This window comes from Hyla sarda, chromosome 1 (genome assembly GCF_029499605.1).
Source record: "Hyla sarda isolate aHylSar1 chromosome 1, aHylSar1.hap1, whole genome shotgun sequence".
In the NCBI taxonomy this organism is placed as follows: Eukaryota; Metazoa; Chordata; class Amphibia; order Anura; family Hylidae; genus Hyla; species Hyla sarda.
Window position 1 is genome coordinate 246,463,307 of NC_079189.1, and position 26,330 is coordinate 246,489,636.

Sequence of the window (26,330 nt, forward strand, 5' to 3'; positions counted from 1 at the left end):
ATCCTTGTAACCGTATGGACCTACAGAATAAAGATAAGGTGTCATATGTACTGAAAAATGCACTGCGTAGAATCGGAAGCCCCCAAAATTTACAAAATGGCTTTTTTTTTTATTTTGCCCCACAAATAGTTTTTTTTTTTTTTCTGGTGTCGCCATAGATTTTGTGGTGAAATTATTAATGATATTACAAAGTAAAATTGATGGCGCAAGAAAAAAAATCCTCATATGGGTCTGTAGGTGGAAAGTTGACAGTGTTATGCGTTTTAGAAAAAGGGCAAAAATGAAAAATAGCCCGAGAAGGAAGGGGTTAGTAATGCTAGGACCTTTTTGGTAACAATTAATACAAAAAAATAAAAAATTATATATATATATATATATATATATATATATATATATATATATATATAAATTTTATATTCAGAATCTGGCATCAAGCACCAGAAATAGACTAGTAGTTCCTTATTAAAAATATATACAATGTGTGTATACCTTTTTTTTTTTATTTATAAGGAACTACTAGTCTTTCTGGTGCTTGATGCCAGATTCTGAATATAGTTTATGGTTCCTGTGTGGAGTTAATATATGTATGGTGTGAGATATACATTCAGTTACCTATAACAAGGGTGAGGAAAGGCATATGGCATGGGGGCTGGGAGCTGACTTGGCTGCTCGGGTGCTATGTAAATGAAATTTGTATGCTTTTTTTCCCCCCTCTGTAGGACTGGACAGTGAAATGCTTTACAGGACCGCTGGCTCAGAGTTTAGACACACACTAAGAACCGGTAAGAACCAGTTCTAACAAGGGCCTATGCAGCAAGCGGTGGGGACGTCTGATCATTCTGTGTAGCAGATACAGCAAGGAAATCATGTGCAGTTTACTTTGCGTTTTACACTTTGTTCATATGTTTGTAGTTAAAGTTATATGAAAAAATAAAGAGTGGAGCTCACAATATAAGATACAAGGCTAACTGCCACTTCCTCACTCACTCAAAGGCAGAAAAAATAGATAGAAACAGCAATGCAGCCCTCAGTATCTCACTCATCCTAGGCTGAGTATGTGATGAATATAGGGTTAAATTAATGTCTGCAGCCAGCTAAACCATATATTTGTTTAATAAACACATGAATTTATCCTATTACAATAACTTCCACAGGGCCCTTGCAGTTCACTGTATATAGGTAAAAGATCAAATAAAATAGAAATAGATGAATAAAATATCTGAATAAGATATCGGCTCGTCACACACTTCTTATAGCAAGCACACGCTATGATAGCAGATTCATGCCGCCTGGAAACATGTTCACATAAGATATGTGGCTACTTCATGATGTTGTATTCCACCTGTAAATTGGTCCGCATGTGGCTAGTTGGCAATAATAAAAACCACATGAAATGAAACAAATCCACAAACTGTATGTTCCACCTGAAATGGAAATAATCCACTTATAGTCACTCAATATTGCCACTGAAGTACACCTGGAAATAAAAGCAGGGACGTTCCCAAGTGGTCCATTTGGAGGACCTGTAAAGTTCCAAGTGGGACACCAAATATATCATGCAGTACAATCACTTTGAGCCATATACAGTAAATTCTCCACAGAACTGTTCCCGGAATTCAGTGTGCCGACCTGCGGGAGAAAGTGCACTAGTGTTGGCACTATGTGCCACTCACCGCTCCACGTCGTCGGGTTCAGCTCCCGCTTGTGATAGTCTGTCCTCCTTGCTACAGCTGGCGGTAGTTCTTGCAGGTAATTTCTTGTCGTGCGGTCAGCTGACTGCAGATCAGCTGACGTGATACAGAGTGCGCGCTCCTTTTGAACTTTGAAGCTTGTAAACTTGCTAATGCCCCCAAGAATACAGAGTCCCAAAGAATAAGTGTGTGAATGGTGGATAATGGATATTACCCTCCTGTTTGACTCCTCAATGTCCAATCTGTTTCACAGGAGTGAAAAATTATAAGTGCCGCATCTCCAGAAGTCGCACTGTGTGTAGGATCCAAGCCTAAAACCCGATTTTGCATTAAAAGTTCACAAACGCGTTTCGGGGTACAGAAGGTTATAACCTAACCCCTTCCTCAGTGGTATAAGATATAGCTAAAATATATGAAGCTGGCTCCATTCATGCCTATTGAATTAGGTCACCTGTGTATTGACATCATCAACACTAAAACCTGGTATGGGCTATATCCCAGGAAACAAGGAAAACATGAACTGAAACAGGAGTTAGAAGAGGTAGACAACTTAAAAGTGTGAATATGGGTCAATACAGCCAAATAAAACATGAAATAAATAGTGGAATAAATGATTAAAAAAAAAATAGGGAAAATTACTGGATACAATTAAATTAATACAATAAAATTGAATGAAATAAAAAAAAAAATAATAATAATGATAATAAAAATGAAATGGAAATGACATTTTTAATATATTTATTACTAGCTGAGTACCAATAAACAAAGGAGGGAGTTTTTGATTTCATATCCCGTCTTCCTCCTCCTATCCCGTCTTCCTCCTCCTATCCCGTCTTCCTCCTCCTATCCCGTCTTCCTCCTCCTATCCCGTCTTCCTCCTCCTATCCCGTCATCCTCCTATCCCGACCTGTAATATGTGTACCAGGTATTGAAATATGTCCAGCCGTACGGAAGTTATGTGGGAACATACTTTTCCCATTGATTTGCATGGGACTTTAAACAATAACCCCAACCCTCACAAATGGGGGTAGTTAAGGGTTAATTTAACTATCCTATATTTTAAGTGGACATATAAGTAACATGTGACCAATTATCGAAATATCTCCAGTCGTTTGGAAGTTATGCAGCATATATTTCCCATAGACTTGTATGGGACTGTAACTGTACGCCCTGAGTCCGCTCCCGATCTATAACGCGGGGCCACAGCGTGGTCGGGCCGGGCCCGGCCTCTAACAGTGGCCGTGACCCGTGGCTAATAGCGCGCGGCATTGATCGCGCTGCCGCGCGCTATTAACCCTTTAGACACGGCGTTCAAAGTTGAACGCCGCGTCTAAAATTAAAGTGAAACCATGCCGGTTAGCTCAGGGACCTGTTCGGGATAGCCACGGTGAATTCGCGGCATCCCGAACAGCTTACAGGACAGCAGGAGGGTCCCTACCTGCCTCCTCGCTGTCCGATCGCCGAATGACTGCTCAGTGCCTGAGATCCAGGCATGAGCAGTCAAGTGGCAGAATCATCGATCACTGGTTTCTTATGAGAAACCAATGATCAATGTGAAAGATCAGTGTGTGCAGTGTTATAGGTCCCTATGGGAGCTATAACACTGCAAAAAAAAGTGAAAATAAAAAGTGAATAAAGATCATTTAACCCCTCCCCTATTAAAAGTTTTAATCACCCCCCTTTTCCCCCATAAAAAAAAGTGTAAATAAAAATAAACACATGTGGTATTGTACTGTGTACTGTGCAGAAACGGCAGCCCCCAAAAGTTACAAAATGGCGTTTTTTTTAATCAATTTTGTCTAACATTGATTTTTTTTTTTCTGTTTCGCCGTAGATTTTTCGGTAAAATGACTGACGTCATTACAAAGTAAAATTGGTGGTGCAAAAAATAAGCCATCATATGGATTTTTTGTTGAAAGATTGAAAGAATTATGATTTTTTTAAAGCTAAGGAGGAATAAACGAAAATGCAAAAACAGAAAAACCCCGGGTCCTTAAGGAGTTAAACAAAAACCCCGCCCCTGGCAAATGGGGGTGAATAAGGGTTAAATTACCTATCCTATGTTTGTTGTTGACATATAAGTAACATGTGTGCCAAGTTTCATGTTAATATCTTTAGCCGTTTGGACATGAGGCTGGAACATACACATACATACACACACACATATTGAGTTTTATATATCTACTAGCTGAGTACCCGGCGTTGCCCGGTTTTTCCTTCCTAATCCTTGTTGGGAAGGAAAATAAACAAAGGAGGAAGCTTTTTTTGTTTTCCTGTCCCGGTCCTCCTGTCCCGGTCCTCCTGTCCCGGTCCTCCTGTCCCGGTCCTCCTGTCCCGGTCCTCCTGTCCCGGTCCTCCTGTCCCGGTCCTCCTGTCCCGGTCCTCCTGTCCCGGTCCTCCTGTCCCGGTCCTCCTGTCCCGGTCCTCCTGTCCCGGTCCTCCTGTCCCGACCCATAATATGTGTACCAGTTATTGAAATATCTCCAGCCGTACGGAAGTTATGTGGGAACATACATTTCCCATTGATTTGCATGGGACTTTAAACAAAAACCCCGTCCCTCACAAATGGGGGTTGTTAAGGGTTAAATTAGCTATCCTATATTTTAAGTGGACATATAAGTAACAGGTGACCAAGTATTATCGAAATATCTCCAGCCGTTTGGAAGTTATGCAGTAACATATATTTCCCATAGACTTGTATAGGACTTTAAACATACACCCCGCCCCTGGTAAATAGGGGTGAGTAAGGGTTAAATCACCTATCCTATGTTTGTTGTTGACATATAAGTAACGTGTGCCAAGTTTCATGTTAATATCTTTAGCCGTTTGGACGTGATGCTGGAACATACATACACACACACACACGTTGAGTTTTATATATATAGATTATTTTTATTTCATTCCATTTAATTGTATTCAGTAATTCTACCCGGTGTTCTGTTTTATTTTCCCTATTTTTTTTTATCATTTATTCCACTATTTATTTCATGTTTTATTTGGCTGTATTGACCCATATTCACACTTTTAAGTTGTCTACCTCTTCTAACTCCCGTTTCAGTTCATGTTTTCCTTGTTTCCTGGGATATAGCCCATACCAGGTTTTAGTGTTGATGATGTCAATACACAGGTGACCTAATTCAATAGGCATGAATGGAGCCAGCTTCATATATTTTAGAGATATCTTATACCACTGAGGAAGAGGTTATCCATCATTCACACACTTATTCTTTGGGACTCTGTATTCTTGGGGGCATTAGCAAGTTTACAAGCTTATATGTTCAAAGGAGTGCACACTCTGTATCACGTCAGCTGATCTGCAGTCAGCTGACCGCACCACACAGCAAGCTCACCAGCTTGTATGGCCGCAAGCGGGAGTTGAACCCGACGACGTGGAGCGGTGAGTGGCACATAGTGCCAACACTAGTGCACTTTCTCCCGCAGGTCGGCACACTGAATTCCGGGAACAGTTCTGTGGAGAATTTACTGTATATGGCTCAAAGTGATTGTACTGCATGATATAATTGGTGTCCCACTTGGAACTTTACAGGTCCTCCAAATGGACCACTTGGGAACGTCCCTGCTTTTATTTCCAGGTGTACTTCAGTGGCAATATTGAGTGACTATAAGCGGATTATTTCCATTTCAGGTGGAACATTTTGTTTCATTTCATGTGGTTTTTATTATTGCCAACTAGCCACATGCGGACCAATTTACAGGTGGAATACAACATCATGAACATGTTTCCAGGTGGCATGAATCTGCTATCATAGCGTGTGCTTGCTATAAGAAGTGTGTGACGAGCCGATATCTTATTCAGATATTTTATTCATCTATTTCTATCTTATTTGATCTTTTACCTATATACAGTGAACTGCAAGGGCCCTGTGGAAGTTATTGTAATAGGACAAATTCATGTGTTTATTAAACAAATATATGGTTTATTAATTTAACCCTATATTCATTAGATAATCAGCCTAGGCTGAGTGAGATACTGAGGGCTGCATTGCTGTTTGTTTGTAGCTAAAGTTAGCCTGGTGTCTTTAAGTAGTTAGGTGTATAGTATACACTCCACCCAATAAGCTGTTGTACGGGGAAGCCTGGAGTGAATAAACACTGTGGCCAGTACTTAGGGTTTATTGTTACACGTCTTGGCCCCAGTCTGTGTGGCATATCTCCTTTTGTATACCGTACCTCCAGCTGTCACAGTACTGGTGTAAACCAGAGTTCTTTGAATCATTGCTGCACTATTCTATGCAAATAAGTGGCCAGTTATTGTAAGTTTATTTCCAAGTAATAGTAATGAAAAGTAGCATGTGTGAATGTAGACAAAGACCACCTATAGACTATTTATCTTGTTGATGCATACAATTGTAAAATCCTTTAGTAGAGGCTTTATGGATAAATGTAAATGCTGCTGTTCCTATCTGCTACTCCGCTGCTAGGTTAAGAGTGTCCTCTCATACTCTGAAGATCATTGCCTAGGAATGGCTGCAAACTTGGGAAACCTGTCTTAAACCACTAATACTTGTAATTTGAAACTTTCCTTTAAGGGTGTATCTGTAGTGGATCTGATGTGTGTGAATACACCCCAAGGGTACGTGCACACATGCGTAATTGCTGCTGCAGATTTGCTGTAGCCATTAAAGTCAATGGGCAGCAAAATCTGCAGCAAAAAATACTCACGTGTGAACGTACCCTAAGGCCGGGTTCACACAGAAGAATTTCTGCTCTAAATTCGGCATGAAAATTTTGCTTGAATTTATTGCCAATTTACTTTAATAGAAATTCTGCAGCAAAAATTCAGCTGTGTGACTGGGACAGCAGAAATTCATGCAGAATTCTCTGTGGAATTTCTGGCATGTGAACGTGGCTTAAAGGTACTACGCCCCTAGACATCTTATCCCCTATCTAAAGGATAGAGTATAAGATGTCAGATCGCCGCGGTCCCACTGCTGCACCCCGCTATCATTACAGCACAGAGCGAGTTCGCTCTGCACGTAATGACTGGCAGTACAGGGGCTGGAGCATCGTTACGTCACGGCTCCGCCCCCTCGTGACATCACGGCCCACCCCTTTAAATACAAGTCTATGGGAGGGGGCGTGGAGGTCGCCACGCCCCCTGCCATAGACTTGCATTAAGGGGACGGGCCCTGATGTCACGAGGGGCGGAGCCATGCTCCGTCCCCTGTATCGCCCGTCATTACGCACAGAGCAAACTCGCTCTGTGCTGTAATGATAGCGGGGTGCTGCAGCGGGGATCCCGGGGCTCCCCAGCTGCGGGACCGCGGCGATCTGACATCTTATCCCTTATCCTTTGGATAGGGGCTAATATGTTTAGGGGCGGAGTACCCCTTTAAGGGGACGTTTACGTGTACAGCATCTGCGGAATATTTATGCTGCATATTTTCTGCAGCTTATTTTGCTACTGATTGAAGTTAATGGGTAGCAAAATCAGGTGCACAAGATATGCAGCAAAAATATGCAGCAGATCCTGTATGTGTCAACGTACCCCAAAGGAGAATTTACTTGTCATCGTTTCAAGTGGTCCTTCAAGTTACAGTATTAATTGGTTCCAGGAGGATCATTGTATGTTGAAACCATAACTCTATGGAAACCTGGTAATTGGTGTTAAAGTCCCCAAAATGTCAGCCAAAAATGGGAAAAAGTGAGGAATGGAGTCGCCTTCATCTGGTGTCCAGGGGAGCAGCTAATCCTGGCACAGGTAAAGGAGTACAAAACAAGTAAGACCCTCCAGTACTGTAGGGGGCGCTACCAGACAGCCAGTCAGTGCATGCACTTCAGTAATATAGATGTTTTATCAGTGAAATGACCATTCTGATTGATCAGTTCTTTCAGCCATTGACATGTTTTACAGATCTGGACTGTTCATAGCATTATATGTTGAATATGGTTTCAAGTTACAATGGCTCAGAAAAGACCATTTTATGCAGAAAATGTTGTCACCTGAGGCCAGTTGAGGGCCACTGTCCCTGTAAGTCTAGCAAAGACAAATGGCAATAGGGTATTTTATGAAAGCTTGAACAATGAAATACCCATTCCTATTGTTTCTTGCTGAGGAATAACATCTTAGCGCTGCTGCTTGCCTTCTTCAAATAGGTATGTTCTGTACTTGGGCATTCAAAGAGAGTCAATAATCAAAAAGGAATCTGTTGTTTAAATGACGTTTTGACATTTAAAGAGAATGTAATCACAAATTGACCTATAGTTTTAATATTATGTTTTATTGTTGGGGTTTTTATTTTTTGAGTCACAAATTGACCTATAGTTTTAATATTATGTTTTATTGTTGGTGTTTTTATTTTTTGAGTCCGCACACTACAGTTTCTTCAGTAAAATATCTCACTGAGCTAAGTGTGAACAGGGCAGTGGTTCAGGCCAGGATGGCTGACCTCATAGTATTATACAGAAAAAAATTACAATCAGAAAACAAGAATCAATGTATCTAAAGTTACACCTTACCTAAATTTTTTTCAGCTTAGTGTTTTTTTTTTTATTCTGTCACTGTGCTATTCACAATAGGTCACAGCTCACCTCATCTACCCTGCACATTGACCTTTGCACAGGTCACAGAGCATGCCTAGAGTGCTTCCACATAGAAATTAGTCTCTCCAGAGTTCCCTAAATCCATATGGCTTTTGTAAAGGAAATGTTTTGAGGTGCTGCTCTTGGCTCAAAGAGAGCTGCATTTATATTCACTTAGTGAAAATAGACTATATTTGTGTCACGATTTGGTTTCATTTAGCAAAAAAAATCTATAGATGATACATTTTCTTCAAAGGTGTCTCGTACAGTTTCTGTTTATGAGAATATGCTGTCCTATACAAGGAAAATTGTGCATTTGGTGTAATAGCTCAGAAGCGACAGCAGATTCCCAGTTATGGATGATCTGTATTCATCAGCCAGACACACTCCCATACCCGATCATTAATTATTGATGGTGCCAGTGTATACAGGCAGATAAGTCTGCGTCCCTCAATCCATGGAGGTGTGGTGAGCATGGAGCACATGGATACAGCAGGCTCCCTGAATCTGCGGCATTTTATCTTCTACAAATGGCACAGTATGTGTCCATTCGGTATAACTGTTTAAAGTGTTCATCAGTAGAATGGCATATTTTCATGAAAGACCTGCTTTAAAGATGTCCAGCAATAAAATGTATTTCCTATCCGTAGGATAGGGGATAAGTGTCTGATCGCAGGGGGTCCGACTGCAATCTCCCATATGGGGCCCCGGCTCGGCCTAAGCTCTGCTCCAGGAAATGACGTTTTGCGCACAGCATGTCGGCTGGTTGAAACATGCCCCCTCCATTCATCTCTATGGGAGAGGTGGAGGCACAGCGTTCGTGTGTCTCCGCTTCTCCCATAGAGATGAATGGAGAGGGTGTGTTTAAACCAGCTGACGTGCTGGGAACGAAACGCGCATGAGCAGAGTCAGGGCCGAGCTGGGGTCCCAATTGTATGATGGCTTTGAGAATAAGAAGGCTCCATATACTTAAATTATTAGGACAAACAATACATGAAAAATCTTAAATGAACCACCATGTTCCATACCCTCTGGTTGGCTAAAAAATAAAACACTTCAAAATTTAGTTCTGGTCCCAAACAGAATAAAAATACTAACCATGAGGGAGTTGTGTGGCTAGAATTTTACTTAAGGCATGGGCCTTTTATTTGGAACCCCTCTTACCTAGTCCTTGCTTTTACTTTTGGTTTTGTAGTTTCAGATCTCTCTGGAATAGACCTGGAAGCGGCAGATATTCATTTCCTCACAGACATTGTGAAGTCGTTCCTGCAAGAGTTGCCTAGTCCTGTCATTCCAGTTCACATCCACCGGGATCTCATTCAGGCGTTACTAGGTAAGTAACCTTCCTGTTCGATCATCTACAATCTGCCAGTATTGGTGGGCTTTTAGGATTAGGACTTTACTAAAACCAGTATTTTACCTGTGATGTTGTGTAAATAATGGCCCTGCACTTTTAACACTTTAGAATCCTTTCAGATAGGGGGTTATAAGATGTATGTTTACAGGCAATGTTAGTCACGTGTGCCCATGCCACTCTACAGAGAGTTAAACAGTACTGCCCCCTAATGGTGCAAGATCAGAAGATCTGAATGAACTCCTAGTTAAATCTATGTACTTCCTCTAGTTAGTCCCCATCATTAGAACTTATTTCTACTTACAGGTAATTTTTTCACTAATGTAGGAAACAAAATGTCCGGTTCACAAGTAATAGTGATATTTTGATGAATTTAATTGATTGTCAAGTAGAATAGATTATGAAGTCCAGTAATGTACTGCATTTGTCTTCCTAACCTGGATAGGCACATGTTTAGTATGGTTATTATAATGCTTGCTTTCTATTTCTTACATGCAGACAATGGGGAAGATGTGCAGAAGAGAGCGCGCGTGTTGTCAATCCTACAGCCCCCTACTGTTCCTATACAGCATATTTTCACTTTCCAGTTTGTCCTCAAACACATCAGGAAAGCGTGCAGCCTCAGTAACATAAATAGATTCAGTTTGAAGTTTGCTGTGGAGGTGTTTGGACCTTTGCTATTCCGACCTGTCATTGCCGGGTGAGCTGTTGTGTATAACATGATAGTTAATAAATAGCATACATACTGCTCAAAGAGTAAAGAGGTTACATTAGTATATTGTATATTTATATATAAATATATTATATATTTATATATAGTGAATGCCTAATGAACAATCAAGTGTTGAAAAGGCTAGGTTGTACGTAGCAGTATTATCTGCTACGCTTGTGTGGAAAAAGTGGTGCAAATGTTAGTAACACAATTGTCAAGGCTTTGCCTGTTTTCCAAGACAAAATTACAGTTTGTGGTATGTGGTCTTTACCTTAACACAAGGAAAATTGAAATTTCATAATTGCATTTGCCCTATGTTTTTATGTCTGAAATTAATGGTTACATTTGTAAAAACCGCTCAAAGGGGTACTCCACTGGAAAACATTTTCTTTTAAAGCCACTGGTTCCAGAAATTAAACAGATTTGTAAATTCCTACTATTAAAAATTCCCAATCCTTCCAGTACTTATGAGCTGCTGTATGCTCCAGAGGAAGTTCTTTTTTCTGCCTGACCACATTGCTCGCTGCTGACACCTCTGTCCATGTCAGGAACTGTCCAGAGATGGATAGGTTTGCTATGGGGATTTGCTTCTACTCTGGCACTGTGGTCAGGCAGACAGGAAATTCAAAAAGAAAAGAACTTCCTCTGTAGTATACAACAGTTGATAAATACTGGAAGGATTGGAATTTTTTAATAGAAGTAATTTACAAATCTGTAAAAGAAAATGTTTTCCAGTGGAGTACCCCTTTAAAGAAGATATCTCATGTACAAAATATTTTACTATAATGCCTGGGCTGCCTGCAAATAAAACTATACACAGGACTCTCCTTCCTCCAGTGTCCTGGTATCTCACGCAGCTCCTCCACTCCTGTCTTCTTCCTAGTCCGACCATGGTCATTGTGTCGCAGGGTCTGTCAGCAAATTCCTGGCTGGTTGAGTGGCAGTGGTGCATTGAGCCGTAGCATTGGTCACTAGGCTCAATGCATCACACTGCTGCTCAGCCCATCTCTGGCCGAGGCAGGACATCGCTTCAGCCGGCGATTTGCTGACCCGAATTGTGACACACTGACCACTGCAAGACCAGGAAGAAGACTAGGAGCGGAGCAAGATACCGGGACACTGAGGTGACTGAGGCAGGTAATACCTGTTTATCGTATTATTTGCAAGCAGCTTGGGCATTATGGAAAAAATTTTTTGTACGAGACCTCTTCTTTAAATGCCAATATGCCAATATGCCTGGGCCTTTAAAAAGTCCACTGCAACGTGAGGCTTCACAGCCACCTGTCTTCTAGGTATTGAAGTCTACCATGCTTTTTTAGTCCTGCATATAAAAAGGATACATACGGTCATGAAACAGACTTAGTCAGACATATTATATACGGCTGCTCTGGAGTCTACAATGGAATACGTTTTTGACTGTATACTGACATATACCAGCAGCAGAGACTCAAAATGTCATTGCGGCCTAAGGCTAGAAGGAGAGGTAAGAAATATTTGCAAGGAGTAGTGAGTGGAAAGATTAAAATAGTCCCAGAAATGCAGGTTTCCTGAACAGATAAAGTGTACTCATTGTAGTATGAGGTAGATATTTTAGCTTATTAATTTAACTTTGTCATTTTCTTTTACTCTGATCAGGGCAGAAGCTTTGCCAGATTATCCTGCTCTGCTCCTGGAGCTTTTGCTTCAGGATAATGAAGCTCCACGAGATCAGCCTCCGCCAGGTATAGCTGCATCCAAATAATGCTGTTTTATGCAAAGGTTATAGTTTTACGTCTTTTACTGCTGTTACCTCTGCAGCAAATTACTATATGCTGGCATTACCCTTCAGGCCAGCAATTTGCTGCAATAGTCATAATGATATAGCATCACTGGTGGGGGATTTAACAGCTGATGTATTTACTTATTTATTTAGGGGGACTAACCTTTGATAATGAGAATACTCCTTTAAATAAGGTTTATGTTTTGGTACCTTTTGATTATGAAGATTTCTTTACTTACTGTCTGCTTCACCTTTCCAGCTCTCCCTCCCAAACCATCCAAACCTAAACTACCAGCTTGTACCATTAATGGGATTGGAGGGACACTGCAAGAGGCAGAATGGTACTGGGGAGACATTTCTAGGTGAGACAATATTTTTCTTTATGCAGCCTGTAGGTTTGCTACTGTTTAAGACATAAATCTTATTTTATTGAGCCTGTAGATTTATATTGATTTCTCATCCGTATATGCACTAATCAGTCATACGGGGTGGGATGGGCGGGGAGGAGGCGTACGGCTGCAGCTCAGCACCACCAGTTTGACTCTTCAGCTGCTAAGAAAAAATGCTGTTTTATAACTTGACAAATAGTAAAACTAAAGGTGTTGTTAATTTTAGCACCCTATCACATAACTGCCTGGATCTGCAGCTCCATACCTGGTGAAGTGCTGACCCTTTGACTATGATTCTCTATGGTTTCAGGGAGGAAGTAAACGATAAACTTCGAGATACACCAGATGGAACATTTTTGGTGAGAGATGCTTCTAGCAAAATCCCTGGGGAGTACACTCTTACTCTGAGGTAATATATCTCTACATGGATGCTGTGCTGTGTGGTTGTCATGTTTAACCCCATTTACATAATTTAGATATAAATGCATCTAATGGGTTCTCAGGGGACAGAAGTTTTGCTATATGGTTAAGGGTGGTGCAGAAAGAAAAAAATAAGTTCTACTTGCCTTCCCCATTGCCCCGCTGCTCCCAATCTGACCTCATATATTTCCCACTTCCTGCTTCCGAAACAAGTTGTCCCATCGGACATGCCGCCAGGCCAATCAGTGGCCACAGTTGTCTATCCTTGGTCGGTGATTGGCTGAGAGGGCAGGTTCTGCTGAGATGACTTGTTTCAGAAGCAGGAAGAAGTATTGATGAACGAATGACATCTACCCAAGAGCTGCAGGGGACTGGGGGATATGAGTTAACATTTTTGCTATAGGGTTGAATGTGGTGTAAAAAAAAAAAATGTCCCCAGACAAATACTTTAACATTTTCTAGAATAGTCAGAATTAATATGAGCTACTGCTTTTAGTGCTAACTCATTTTGGCCTTTGTATTTTAGGAAGGGTGGGAACAATAAGCTGATCAAAATTTTCCACCGGGATAACATGTATGGTTTTTCGGAACCCCTGACTTTTTCTTCTGTTGTGGCTCTAATTGCACATTATCGGCACGAGTCTCTAGCGCAGTACAATGCTAAACTGGACACCAAACTTCTGTACCCAATGTCGAAATACCAGCAGGTAAAGGTTGCTCATGGTGGATTTCACAGATATGTTGAGGATTCTCTTCAATTAAAAAAAAAATTGTTTTAATTGACTATTTTTCTTTTTTCCCCTTATGGGAATTTAGGATCAGATTGTCAAGGAAGACAGTGTGGAGGCTGTAGGGGAACAGCTCAAAATTTATAGTCAACAGTTCAGAGATAAAAGTCGAGAGTTTGACTCCCTTTATGAAGAATATACCAGGACAACTCAGGTAATACCTTGACTATGCTTAGTTGGAGCTGGATATTCTGCTCTTCACAAGTTATTAATCACATTTCACAACCCTCTGTTTTTTACCAGGAACTACAAATGAAGCGGACAGCTATTGAGGCTTTTAAAGAAACCATCAAAATCTTTGAGGAACAGTGTCAGACCCAAGAAGCATTTAAAAAGGACTATATGGAGAAGTGTCGCAGGGAGGGTAACAACCAGGAGATAGAAAGGTCAGAATAACACAAATTAATAAAGAAATGATTTTAAAGGGAATGTGTCACCAAATGTTATTTCATTTTTTTTAGAGGTTAAATACATTTTTCACATTTTTAAAATATAAAAATTTTTTTTTTACTTTTTACAAATCATGAAAAATTTTATAACTTGTCATTTTTCCCACTGTTGACCAGCAGAGGGAGCTAACATGGGGAATCTGGTAAAAACAAGCAACTGCTGCAAATTCTGCCTCGCTCGTCTACACCTCCCTTTTGTGTCCTATGTGCAAAAGTAGAGGGGGAGGGGATTTTGTAGTTTTTTCAATTCCACTAGGCAGGGCCATTTTTGTTGGTGATTGAAGAGTGGTACAAACTACCAGATTAGACTACCCACTGCCCGAAGTCTCTGTCCCACTGCCTGCCGCTGCCCGACGTCTGTCCCACTGCCTGCCGCTGCCCGACGTCTGTCCCACTGCCTGCCGCTGCCCGACGTCTCTGTCCCGCTGCCCGACGTCTCTGTCCCACTGCCTGCCGCTGCCCGACGTCTCTGTCCCACTGCCTGCCGCTGCCCGACGTCTCTGTCCCACTGCCTGCCGCTGCCCGACGTCTCTGTCCCACTGCCTGCCGCTGCCCGACGTCTCTGTCCCACTGCCTGCCGCTGCCCGACGTCTCTGTCCCACTGCCTGCCGCTGCCCGACGTCTCTGTCCCACTGCCTGCCGCTGCCCGACGTCTCTGTCCCACTGCCTGCCGCTGCCCGACGTCTCTGTCCCACTGCCTGCCGCTGCCCGACGTCTCTGTCCCACTGCCTGCCGCTGCCCGACGTCTCTGTCCCACTGCCTGCCGCTGCCCGACGTCTCTGTCCCACTGCCTGCCGCTGCCCGACGTCTCTGTCCCACTGCCTGCCGCTGCCCGACGTCTCTGTCCCACTGCCTGCCGCTGCCCGACGTCTCTGTCCCACTGCCTGCCGCTGCCCGACGTCTCTGTCCCACTGCCTGCCGCTGCCCGACGTCTCTGTCCCACTGCCTGCCGCTGCCCGACGTCTCTGTCCCACTGCCTGCCGCTGCCCGACGTCTCTGTCCCACTGCCTGCCGCTGCCCGACGTCTCTGTCCCACTGCCTGCCGCTGCCCGACGTCTCTGTCCCACTGCCTGCCGCTGCCCGACGTCTCTGTCCCACTGCCTGCCGCTGCCCGACGTCTCTGTCCCACTGCCTCCCGCTGCCCGACGTCTCTGTCCCACTGCCTGCCGCTGCTACTTGTCTCTGTCCCACTGCCTGCCGCTGCCACTTGTCCCTGTCCCACTGCCTGCCGCTGCCACTTGTCCCTGTCCCACTGCCTCCTCGTGCCACTTGTCCCTGTCCCACTGCCTCCTCGTGCCACTTGTCCCTGTCCCACTGCCTCCTCGTGCCACTTGTCCCTGTCCCACTGCCTCCTCGTGCCACTTGTCCCTGTCCCACTGCCTCCTCGTGCCACTTGTCCCTGTCCCACTGCCTCCTCGTGCCACTTGTCCCTGTCCCACTGCCTCCTCGTGCCACTTGTCCCTGTCCCACTGCCTCCTCGTGCCACTTGTCCCTGTCCCACTGCCTCCTCGTGCCACTTGTCCCTGTCCCACTGCCTCCTCGTGCCACTTGTCCCTGTCCCACTGCCTCCTCGTGCCACTTGTCCCTGTCCCACTGCCTCCTCGTGCCACTTGTCCCTGTCCCACTGCCTCCTCGTGCCACTTGTCCCTGTCCCACTGCCTCCTCGTGCCACTTGTCCCTGTCCCACTGCCTCCTCGTGCCACTTGTCCCTGTCCCACTGCCTCCTCGTGCCACTTGTCCCTGTCCCACTGCCTCCTCGTGCCACTTGTCCCTGTCCCACTGCCTCCTCGTGCCACTTGTCCCTGTCCCACTGCCTCCTCGTGCCACTTGTCCCTGTCCCACTGCCTCCTCGTGCCACTTGTCCCTGTCCCACTGCCTCCTCGTGCCACTTGTCCCTGTCCCACTGCCTCCTCGTGCCACTTGTCCCTGTCCCACTGCCTCCTCGTGCCACTTGTCCCTGTCCCACTGCCTCCTCGTGCCACTTGTCCCTGTCCCACTGCCTCCTCGTGCCACTTGTCCCTGTCCCACTGCCTCCTCGTGCCACTTGTCCCTGTCCCACTGCCTCCTCGTGCCACTTGTCCCTGTCCCACTGCCTCCTCGTGCCACTTGTCCCTGTCCCACTGCCTCCTCGTGCCACTTGTCCCTGTCCCACTGCCTCCTCGTGCCACTTGTCCCTGTCCCACTGCCTCCTCGTGCCACTTGTCCCTGTCCCACTGCCTCCTCGTGCCACTTGTCCCTGTCCCACTGCCTCCTCGTGCCACTTGTCCCTGTCCCACTGCCTCCTCGTGCCACTTGTCCCTGTCCCACTGCCTCCTCGTGCCACTTGTCCCTGTCCCACTGCCTCCTCGTGCCACTTGTCCCTGTCCCACTGCCTCCTCGTGCCACTTGTCCCTGTCCCACTGCCTCCTCGTGCCACTTGTCCCTGTCCCACTGCCTCCTCGTGCCACTTGTCCCTGTCCCACTGCCTCCTCGTGCCACTTGTCCCTGTCCCACTGCCTCCTCGTGCCACTTGTCCCTGTCCCACTGCCTCCTCGTGCCACTTGTCCCTGTCCCACTGCCTCCTCGTGCCACTTGTCCCTGTCCCACTGCCTCCTCGTGCCACTTGTCCCTGTCTCACTGCTTGCCGCCAAAAACATTGATTACTAAATATTGGAAGAGAACCCTTCCCCCTTCGGAGAGCGGCCAGTGTTCGTGAGATCCGATCCCTAAAGTCTTTGACTGCCTCACTGAATAATGCTGTGCTGTTGTTTCTGTCTGTCTAGGATCCATGGGATCGCTTTACTGATCCTCAACCTCCTTGAGTGTCTCCCTCCTTTTATCTCCTAGTGTTGTTCCCTCTTTTTTTGTTGTCTTGTGTGTATTTGTTTTATGTTGTGTAGTCTGTCTTGTGGTTTTTTATTTGTAATTATATTACCCTACCCTTTTATTTTGGTTTGAGCTTGGATATTGTATACTTCAAGTGCTTTATATTTTGGAACCTCCCAACTTGTGCTATTTTGCGTTTTACAGTCACTTGCATTATCCTTATTGATTTTTTTTTTTTTTACAAAAATCCTTTAATAAAAATTACAGTTTAAAAAAAAAAATAAATAAATAAAAAAAGGGGGGGGGGGCAGTGTTTACAAAAGCTGGAGGCACGCTGGTTAGGAAACACTGATTTAGAGAGAGAACACTTGCATTAACCTGTACTGCAGCCCAGGGGGGAGCACCCTGATTCACAGTAGATGACACACTGTTATGGGGGATCTGTAGATGACACACTGTTATGGGGGATCTCTAAATGACACTGATATGGGGGATCTGTAGATGACACGCTGTTATGGGGATCTGTAGATGACACACTGTTATGTGTGATTCGTAAATGACACTGGTATGGGGGGGTTAGATGATACTGGTATGGGGGATATGTAAATGGAACACTGTTATGGGAGTCTATAGGCTGACAGAGACCAGAGCCTATCTCTTGGGCAGGAGAGCTGCTGTCATAGCTTGGAGCTGACTGTATCTTAGAGAATATAGTATACAGACTGGTGTGTGGCACAGTGACCCCAACCTGCTTCCTCCAGACATCTCCATGCAGAGCACAGAGCGATCCACTCCCCTTCCCCCATGCTGCTGGTTTAGTGAAGAAAATTGTTCCCTGTAGAGAAATGGGTCCAAGCAGCTGATGATAAATGCTGAGTCAGCAAAGCCACTCTGACACTCACACATACTTTTGGTTGTTGTGGGGGTGTGCAGACTCGCTCTGCTCAGTATTTGCTGCCAGCTCCCTGGACACTTTTTACTACACCCCGATCTCACAGCGGAATATAGCCAACTGTATCCTCTCTATGGGACTGGAGAGATCGAAGCAGAGAACAGGGATGTTGAAAACTGTGTCCCTACTGCTGTAGCTCGCTCTGGCCGCTGCTGTCAAACTGTGAACCCGATCCCCACGGCTCTCATCAGCCTGGGGGATGTAGAAATGTTTGTCCCCGCTGCTTGCTCTCTCCATCCCCGATCCCTGCGGCGGGGATGTAGAAATGTGTGTCCCCTAGTACAGAGGCAGGGGAGACTGCTATCCATCACCGCTCTCCCCTCCCTCTGATTACCGCTTCTTCAAATCATTGTACCCGTGCCTCACTGTTTCCCCATAGAATTTCTACATCATCGAGGCAGGGGAGAGTGGTGATTGCGCTCTCCACTGCCTCAAGGATGTAGAAAATTTCTGGGGAAACAGTGAGGTACGGGTACAATGATTTGAAGAAGCGGTAATCAGAGGGAGGGGAGAACGGTGATGGATAGCGGTCTCCCCTGCCTCTGTACTAGGGGACACACATTTCTACATCCCTGCCGCAGGGATCGGGGATGGAGAGAGCCAGCAGCGGGGACACGCATTTCAATGAGAGCTGTGGGAATCGGATTCACAGTTTTACAGCAGCAAGAGTGAGCCGTAGCAGCAGGGAGACAGTTTTCAACATCCCTGTATCTCTGCTTCTGTCCCGATATACAGTTTGCTTTATCCTGCTGTGAGAGCGCAGAGATTGGGGTGTAGTGAGATGTGTTCAGGGAGCTGGTGCCAAAATACTGAGCTGACCAAGGCTGCACCCCCCCCCACACACACACACACAACCAATAGTATGGGGCGGGTGTGCGCGTCTCAGCCAATCACAGTGGCTTTGCTGACTCCTCTTTCAGCTAAATGATTTAAAGGTGACTTCCAGCACCTTTACCTACAGATGCGTTATGGAGATAGCACGAGAGCAGTGTTTTTGCCATCTTTAGTGGGAGTTTGCTTTAGCATATTGCAACTGCCAGGACAATTTTATGTGAGATGCCAGCATCTATAGCAACTGTAGCATCTAGGTGTTTAACAGGGGGAGTGGGCTTATGGATTGGTGGTTGATGGGTTTTTATAGCAGCTGTTGGCCTAAGGGTGCATTCACACCACGGTTTTGTAATACATCAATACATTTCCCATATACGTTTTCAATGTGAAAACCGTACAGAACCGTATTGAAAACCGTATGCATTGACTCTCCATTGAAAACCGTATGCCAAACGATACATCCGGTTGCATCCGTTTTGCGTCTTGTACGGTTTTGTCCGTTTTTTTTTCTCCCCTACCCAAAATCGCGGTTTTTGGTCTGGGTCAAAAACCGTATTAAACCGTATACGTTTTTTTTTTTAACATGGGAGTCAATGGGAACCGTACAAAACCGTATGTGCGTACAGTTCCATCTGGTTTACACCGTACGGTTTTTGACTTTGCACAGTTTTTCTTGGAATGTCAATCAAACAAGTGAAACTTTATTCATAATGGAGTGAAAAGTTAAAAACTTATGTTTTTTTCTTAAAAAAACGGATGCAACTGGACATCATTTTTTAAACAGTATACAGTTTTTAACTATATATGGGTTAAAATTTGTTCATGTTTTGATATAGTTTAGTCAGGTTTTCAGGAATCAGTTTTTCATCAAAAACCTGATACGGGAACTGTATTGTAAAAACGTGGTGTGAATGCACCCGAACATAGCCTCCTGGTTCAGGTACCTAGTAAAACACTGCAATAGCCGGAATAAAATAGTTTATTTAAAAAGTGGTTTGCCATGAAAAAGCATCCCCCTCCCCCCCACCAATAAAACTGTAAGAAAAGGTAATTCTAATGAAAAATTTGACTTGCCTTGCTAAAAAAAAAAAAACTTTCGTAGGACTTTGTTTATTTATGGACATTTTTTTTGTCTCTGAATGTGATATATCACTGACAAAGAAAAACTAGCTAACATTTACATTTTATTAATATCTGGTGTAAAAAAAAACTTCTACACAATCTTAGAAATGTCAAACTGTTTTATATAAGATAATGATCCAGTACTGGTGAAAATGCACAAACATATAGTTACTTATATGACACAAGTCCCAGAGCGAGATAGTTTACTTGCATAATCCATTCACAGATAATTAGTGTCTCTGGACTCAGGAAACCTTTGTTACAGTGGATATATCCAAAGATAATGAGCAGGTACAATCATATAGTCATAATAATATCCATGTTACATTTTACAAATCCTATCATGGTGAAATTTGGACAATAAAGTGTGCTAGTAACAGTCCACTTTGTATTGTAGTACACATTTGAATGTGTACTCTGCTAAGTGTCCCTTACCCGTCCCCCGGCGTCACTTACCCGGCCATGCGGTGTCCCGAGCGGTCCCGGCGGTGAGTTTCCAGCAGCAGTGCGGCATCTTCATTGGCAGCAGTGAGATCGCCGTAAAGCGATCTCACCACTGCCTCTGGGAGTTTCAAAACTTCAACTCCCAGCATGCCCAGACAGCCTTTGGCTTTCTGTCCAGGCTGTCCAGGCATGCTGGGAGTTGTAGTTCTGTAACATCTGGAAGAGCACAGATTGGAGACCATTATACAGTGGTCTCCAAATTGTGGACCTCCAGATGTTGCAAAACTACAACTCCCAGCATACCAGACTGCCCAAGCATGCTGAAAGTTGTAGTTCGGCAACATCTGATCCTTCAAATATTGCCGAACTACAACTTCCAGCATGCCTGGGCATGCTGGGAGTTGTAGTTTTGCAACAACTGGAGGCACACTAGTTGGGGAAACATTGTCAGTTTCCTAACTTAGTGTTTCCCAACCCGTGTGCCTCCAGCTGTTGCAAAACTATAACTCCCAGCATGCACTGACAGACCATGCATGCTGGGAGTTGTAGTTTTGCAACAGCTGGAGGCACACTGGTTTGGAAACACTAAGTTAAGTAATAAACTTTCAAGTGTTTTGCAACCAGTGTGCCTTCAGCTGTTGCATAACTACAACCCCCAGCATGCAAGGACAGCTAAAGGGCATTCTGGGAGTTGTAGCAGTATGCCTCCAGCTGTTGCATAACTACAAGTCCCAGCATGCCTTTCTGCTGTCACTGCATGCTGAGATTTGTAGTTTTTGCAACAGCTGAAGGCACACTAGTTGCGAAACACCAGTTTATCTAACTCCGTGTTTCGCAACCAGTGTGCCTCCAGCTGTTGCAAAACTACAACTCCCAGCATGCACGGACAGCCAAAGGGCATGCTCTGAGTTGTAGTTTTGCAACAGCTGGATGTTTGCCCCCTCCCCTCAATGTGAATGTACAGGGTACACTCACATGGGCGGAGGTTTATAGTGAGTGCTGCAAGTTTGAGATGGTGCAAATTTTGCGCTGCAGCTCAAACTCCCAGCAGCAAACTTGCTGTGAACCCCCGCCCGTGTGACTGTACCCTAAAAACACTACACTTACACTAACCTAAAATGAAAAGTAAAAAACACTACATATACACATACCCCTACACAGCCCCCCTCCCCAATAAAAATGAAAAACGTCTGGTACTCTACTGTTTCCAAAACGGAGCCTCCAGCTGTTGCAAAACAACAACTCCCAGTATTACCGGACAGCCATTGACTGTCAAGGCATGCTGGGAGTTTTGCAACAGCTGGAGGCACCCTGTTTGGGAATCACTGGCGTTGAATACCCCTATGTCCACCCCTATGCAAATCCCTAATTTAGGCCTCAAATGCGCATGGCGCTCTCACTTTGGAGCCCTGTCGTATTTCAGGGCAACAGTTTTGGGACACATATGGGGTATCGCCGTACTCGGGAGAAATTGCCTTACAAATTTTGGGGGGCTTTTTCTTCTTTAACCCCTATGAAAAGGTGAAGTTGGGGTCTACACCAGCATGTTAGTGTATAAAAATAAAAATTTTTACACTGACCTGCTGGTGTTGCCGCATACTTTTCATTTTCAGAAGAGGTAAAAGGGAAAAAAGACTCTCGAAATTTGTAATGCAATTTCCCCCGAGTACGGAGATACCCCATATGTGGGCGCGAAGTGCTCTGGGGGCGCACAACAAGGCCCAGAAGGGAGAGTGCACCTTGTACATTTGAGGTGATTTGCACAGGGGTGGCTGATTGTTACAGCGGTTCTGACATAAACGCAAAACAGTAAATACCCACATGTGACCCCATTTTGGAAACTACACCCCTCACAGAATTTAATAAGGGGTACAGTGAGAATTTACACCCTACAGGTGGCTGACAGATTTTTGGAACAGTGACAGATATTTGAAACAGTGGACTGTGCAAATGAAAAATTGTATTTTTCATTTTCACAGACCAAACGCCAGTGGGGTGTAAATGCTCACTGTACCCCTTATTAAATTCCATGAGAGGTGTAGTTTCCAAAATGGGGTCACATGTGGGGGGGGTCCACTGTTCTGGCACCATGGGGGCTTCCTAAATGGGACATTTTCCCCAAAAACCCTTTCAGAAAAACTCTCTCCAAAATCCCATTGTCGCTCCTTCCGTTCTGAGCCCTCTACTGCACCCGCCAAACACTTTACATAGACATATGAGGTGTTTACTTACTTGAGAGAAATTGGGTTACAAATTTTAGGGTGATTTCTCTCCTTTTACCCCTTCTAAAAATTCAAAAATTTGGTCTACAAGAACATGCGAGTGTAAAAAATGAAGATTTTGAATTTTCTCCTTCACTTTGCTGCTATTCCTGTGAAACACCTAAAGGGTTAACACACTTACTGAATGTCATTTTGAATACTTTGGGGGGTGCAGTTTTTATAATGGGGTCATTTATGGGGTATTTCTAATATGAAGACCCTTAAAATCCACTTCCAACCTGAACTGGTCCCTGAAAAAGTAAAAAAAATTGAAAATTGCTGCTGTACTTTGTAGCCCTCTAATGTCTTCCAAAAGTAAAAACATGTAATTTTTTTGATGCCAACATAAAGAAGACACATTGGCCCTCATTTACTATTCTAAACCCGACTTGTTTTGTCGTTTTTTTTGGCCCATCTTTGTCTGCGACATGTCGCAGACATGGTGCGCCAGTCTGCGACACGATGCAACATTTTTTCCCTACGGACCCGATGTGGATTCTACCAAACCCGAAAAAGGGGCGTAACCCGACATTTCTGAGCTTTCCCACGTATTTATACAGGTTTCCAACCCAAATGTGTTGAATTGTTGTGGATTTTTTCCCGACAACTCAGAGAACTTGGAAACCAAAACCAACAAAACCCACGTGCGACAAACAGGATGCGACATAATAATAAATATCAGGGGAAAAAAGCAATCGGGTAAGAAAGCAAGATAGACTTACAACCCGATTTTCTAAGTAAATGAGGGCCACTGTATATGTGAATCAATATATAATTTATTTGGAATATCCATTTTCCTTACAAGCAGAGAGCTTCAAAGTTTGAAAATGTAGCATTTTTTCTAAGTTTTCATGACATTTTTAGATTTTTTACCAAGAAAGGATGCAAATATCAGTGACATTTTACCAATAACATAGAGTAGAATATGTCACGAATAAACTATCTCGGAATCAGAATGATAAGTAAAAGCATCCCAGAGTTATTAATGTTTAAAGTGACAGTTGTCAGATGTTCAAAAAATGCCCAGATCCTGAAGGTGAAAATGGGCTTGGTCGTGAAGGGGTTAACCCCTTAAGGACGCAGGACGTAAATGTACGTCCTGGTGAGGTGGTACTTAACGCACCAGGACGTACATTTACGTCCTAAGCATAACCGCGGGCATCGGAGCGATGCCCGTGTCATGCGCGGCTGATCCCGGCTGCTAATCGCAGCCAGGGACCCGCCGGCAATGGCCGACGCCCGCGATCTCGCGGGCGTCCGCCATTAACCCCTCAGGTGCCGGGATCAATACAGATCCCGGCATCTGCGGCGGTTCGCGATTTAAATGAACGATCGGATCGCCCGCAGCGCTGCTGCGGGGATCCGATCATTCAGAACGCCGCACGGAGGTCCCCTCTCCTTCCTCCGTGCGGCTCCCGGCGTCTCCTGCTCTGGTCTGTGATCGAGCAGACCAGAGCAGAAGATGACCGAAAACACTGATCTGTTCTATGTCCTATACATAGAACAGATCAGTATTAGCAATCATGGTATTGCTATGAATAGTCCCCTATGGGGACTATTCAAGTGTAAAAAAAAATGTAAAAGTAAAAGTAAAAAAAAAGTGAAAAATCCCCTCCCCCAATAAAAAAGTAAAACGTCCGTTTTTTCCTATTTTACCCCCAAAAAGCGTAAAAAACATTTTTTATAGACATATTTGGTATCGCCGCGTGCGTAAATGTCCGAACTATTAAAATAAAATGTTAATGATCCCGTACGGTGAACGGCGTGAACGAAAAAAAATAAAAAAAGTCCAAAATTCCTACTTTTTTAATACATTTTATTTAAAAAAAAATTATTAAAAGTTTTTTATATGCAAATGTGGTATCAAAAAAAAGTACAGATCATGGCGCAAAAAATGAGCCCCCATACCGCCACTTATACGGAAAAATAAAAAAGTTAGAGGTCATCAAAATAAAGGGATTATAAACGTACTAATTTGGTTAAAAAGTTTGTGATTTTTTTAAGCGCAACAATAATAGAAAAGTATATAATAATGGGTATCATTTTAATCGTATTGACCCTCAGAATAAAGAACACACGTCACTTTTACCATAAATTGTACGGCGTGAAAACAAAACCTTCCAAAATTAGCAAAATTGCGTTTTTCGTTTTAATTTCCCCACAAAAATAGTGTTTTTTGGTTGCGCCATACATTTTATGATATAATGAGTTATGTCATTACAAAGGACAACTGGTCGCGCAAAAAACAAGCCCTCATACTAGTCTGTGGATGAAAATATAAAAGAGTTATGATTTTTAGAAGGCGAGGAGGAAAAAATGAAAACGTAAAAATTTAATTGTCTGAGTCCTTAAGGCCAAAATGGGCTGAGTCCTCAAGGGGTTAAAGGGGTACTCTTCTTTTTTTTTTTTTTTTTTTTTTTTAAATCAACTGGTGCCAGAAAGTTAAACAGATTTGTAAATTACTTCTATTTAAAAATCTTAATCCTTCCAGTACTTAACAGGAAGTTCTTTTCTTTTTACATTTATTTTCTGACCACAGTGCTCTCTGCTGACACCTCTGTCTGTCTCAGGAACTGTCAAGAGCAGGAACAAATCCCCAATAGAAAACCTATCCTGCTCCCTATCCTTTTAAATTGAAGTAATTTACAAATCTGTTTAACTTTCTGGCACCAGTTGATTTAAAAAAAAAATAGTTTTTCACTGGAGTACCCTTTTAAGGGCGCCCTTCTCTCTAGTGCACTGTCTTCACTCAGACTTGGATCACAAAAATAAATTCACTAAGAATCATCCATATCTTAAAAGTCAAACATATATGTAAATTACGATATATTACGCGTTTCCCCATATCAGACATACAATGGAACAAAGAGAAGGTTCATCAGGGGACTAGTAGGGTGTGGTATAATCGAACAGTGATATGATATTACAGACTCTGCCGATGATAAAACTTGAGCCGATCCTGTCACACCTTCATATACAGCATATATGTATTAAGAATGATGTACTGTAGATAGGTATATTAGTGTGTGTGTGTGTATGTGTATGTATATATATATATATATATATATATATATATATATATATATCTATCTATCTCCAAACATGATGAGCCCAGTGTGGTCAGACATATGTGGATGGACTTGGTGGTAAGTCCTTCAAAACCGGTGGTTCACGTCTTGCCTCATCATGTTAAATTCTTTAGGCACAATTGGGGCCACAATAGTTTATATCCCAATATTATTCCTCAGGATAATGCAAAATGGTTTGCTTTATAACAACCACCAGATAGCAAAAAGGGTTCATGTATTTCCCTTGCATGTGACTATGCTTCTCTTCAGCCACGAACACTAACTTGTCAAAGCCCTGTAGGGTGGTAACATATCAGATTAGTAGGAGGAACAACTCATGTTTGCTGCACCACACTTTGATTTTGTATCATGATTTTCTAAGAAGTTGGAATAAAGGTGATTGTTTTAACTGCCAGTGCTGCTTTTGAACAACCACCAGATATCATGGCAGGATTCCAACCCTTAAAGTAGGTTAAACACAGTCCCACAGGATGTTAAATTGCTGACTTGTCAATCTCGCACAATAATCCACTGGTAGGAGTTCACCAATACTGGCCCCCACCTCTACCAACACCAAAACAACACACCCCTTTATTGGTCCACAGTCCTATCGTTTTAGGATTTCCAAGATGCACGATGGAATGGTCTCTGAATATTCCAACTTTTTCTTTCTACTTATCTATACAGATCATGTATTGGCATAAATAAGATGACCTGTAGAAAATATATGAAAAGTTTTATA

The 26,330-nt window shown here is 43.5% G+C and overlaps 1 protein-coding gene across 2 annotated transcripts in view; it reads left to right on the forward strand.

Moving 5' to 3' along the window:
* The window catches only part of PIK3R2 (phosphoinositide-3-kinase regulatory subunit 2), a 79,952-nt gene that overhangs the window by 46,105 nt on the left and 7,517 nt on the right, over positions 1–26,330 (forward strand). For both annotated transcript variants that reach the window (XM_056570034.1, XM_056570042.1), the window contains 9 exons: positions 720–782; positions 9,430–9,567; positions 10,087–10,288; positions 11,936–12,021; positions 12,319–12,421; positions 12,759–12,857; positions 13,395–13,575; positions 13,685–13,810; positions 13,900–14,042. In XM_056570034.1, coding sequence (XP_056426009.1) covers positions 720–782; positions 9,430–9,567; positions 10,087–10,288; positions 11,936–12,021; positions 12,319–12,421; positions 12,759–12,857; positions 13,395–13,575; positions 13,685–13,810; positions 13,900–14,042 — 1,141 coding nt within the window. The remainder of the gene's footprint in view (positions 1–719; positions 783–9,429; positions 9,568–10,086; positions 10,289–11,935; positions 12,022–12,318; positions 12,422–12,758; positions 12,858–13,394; positions 13,576–13,684; positions 13,811–13,899; positions 14,043–26,330) is intronic.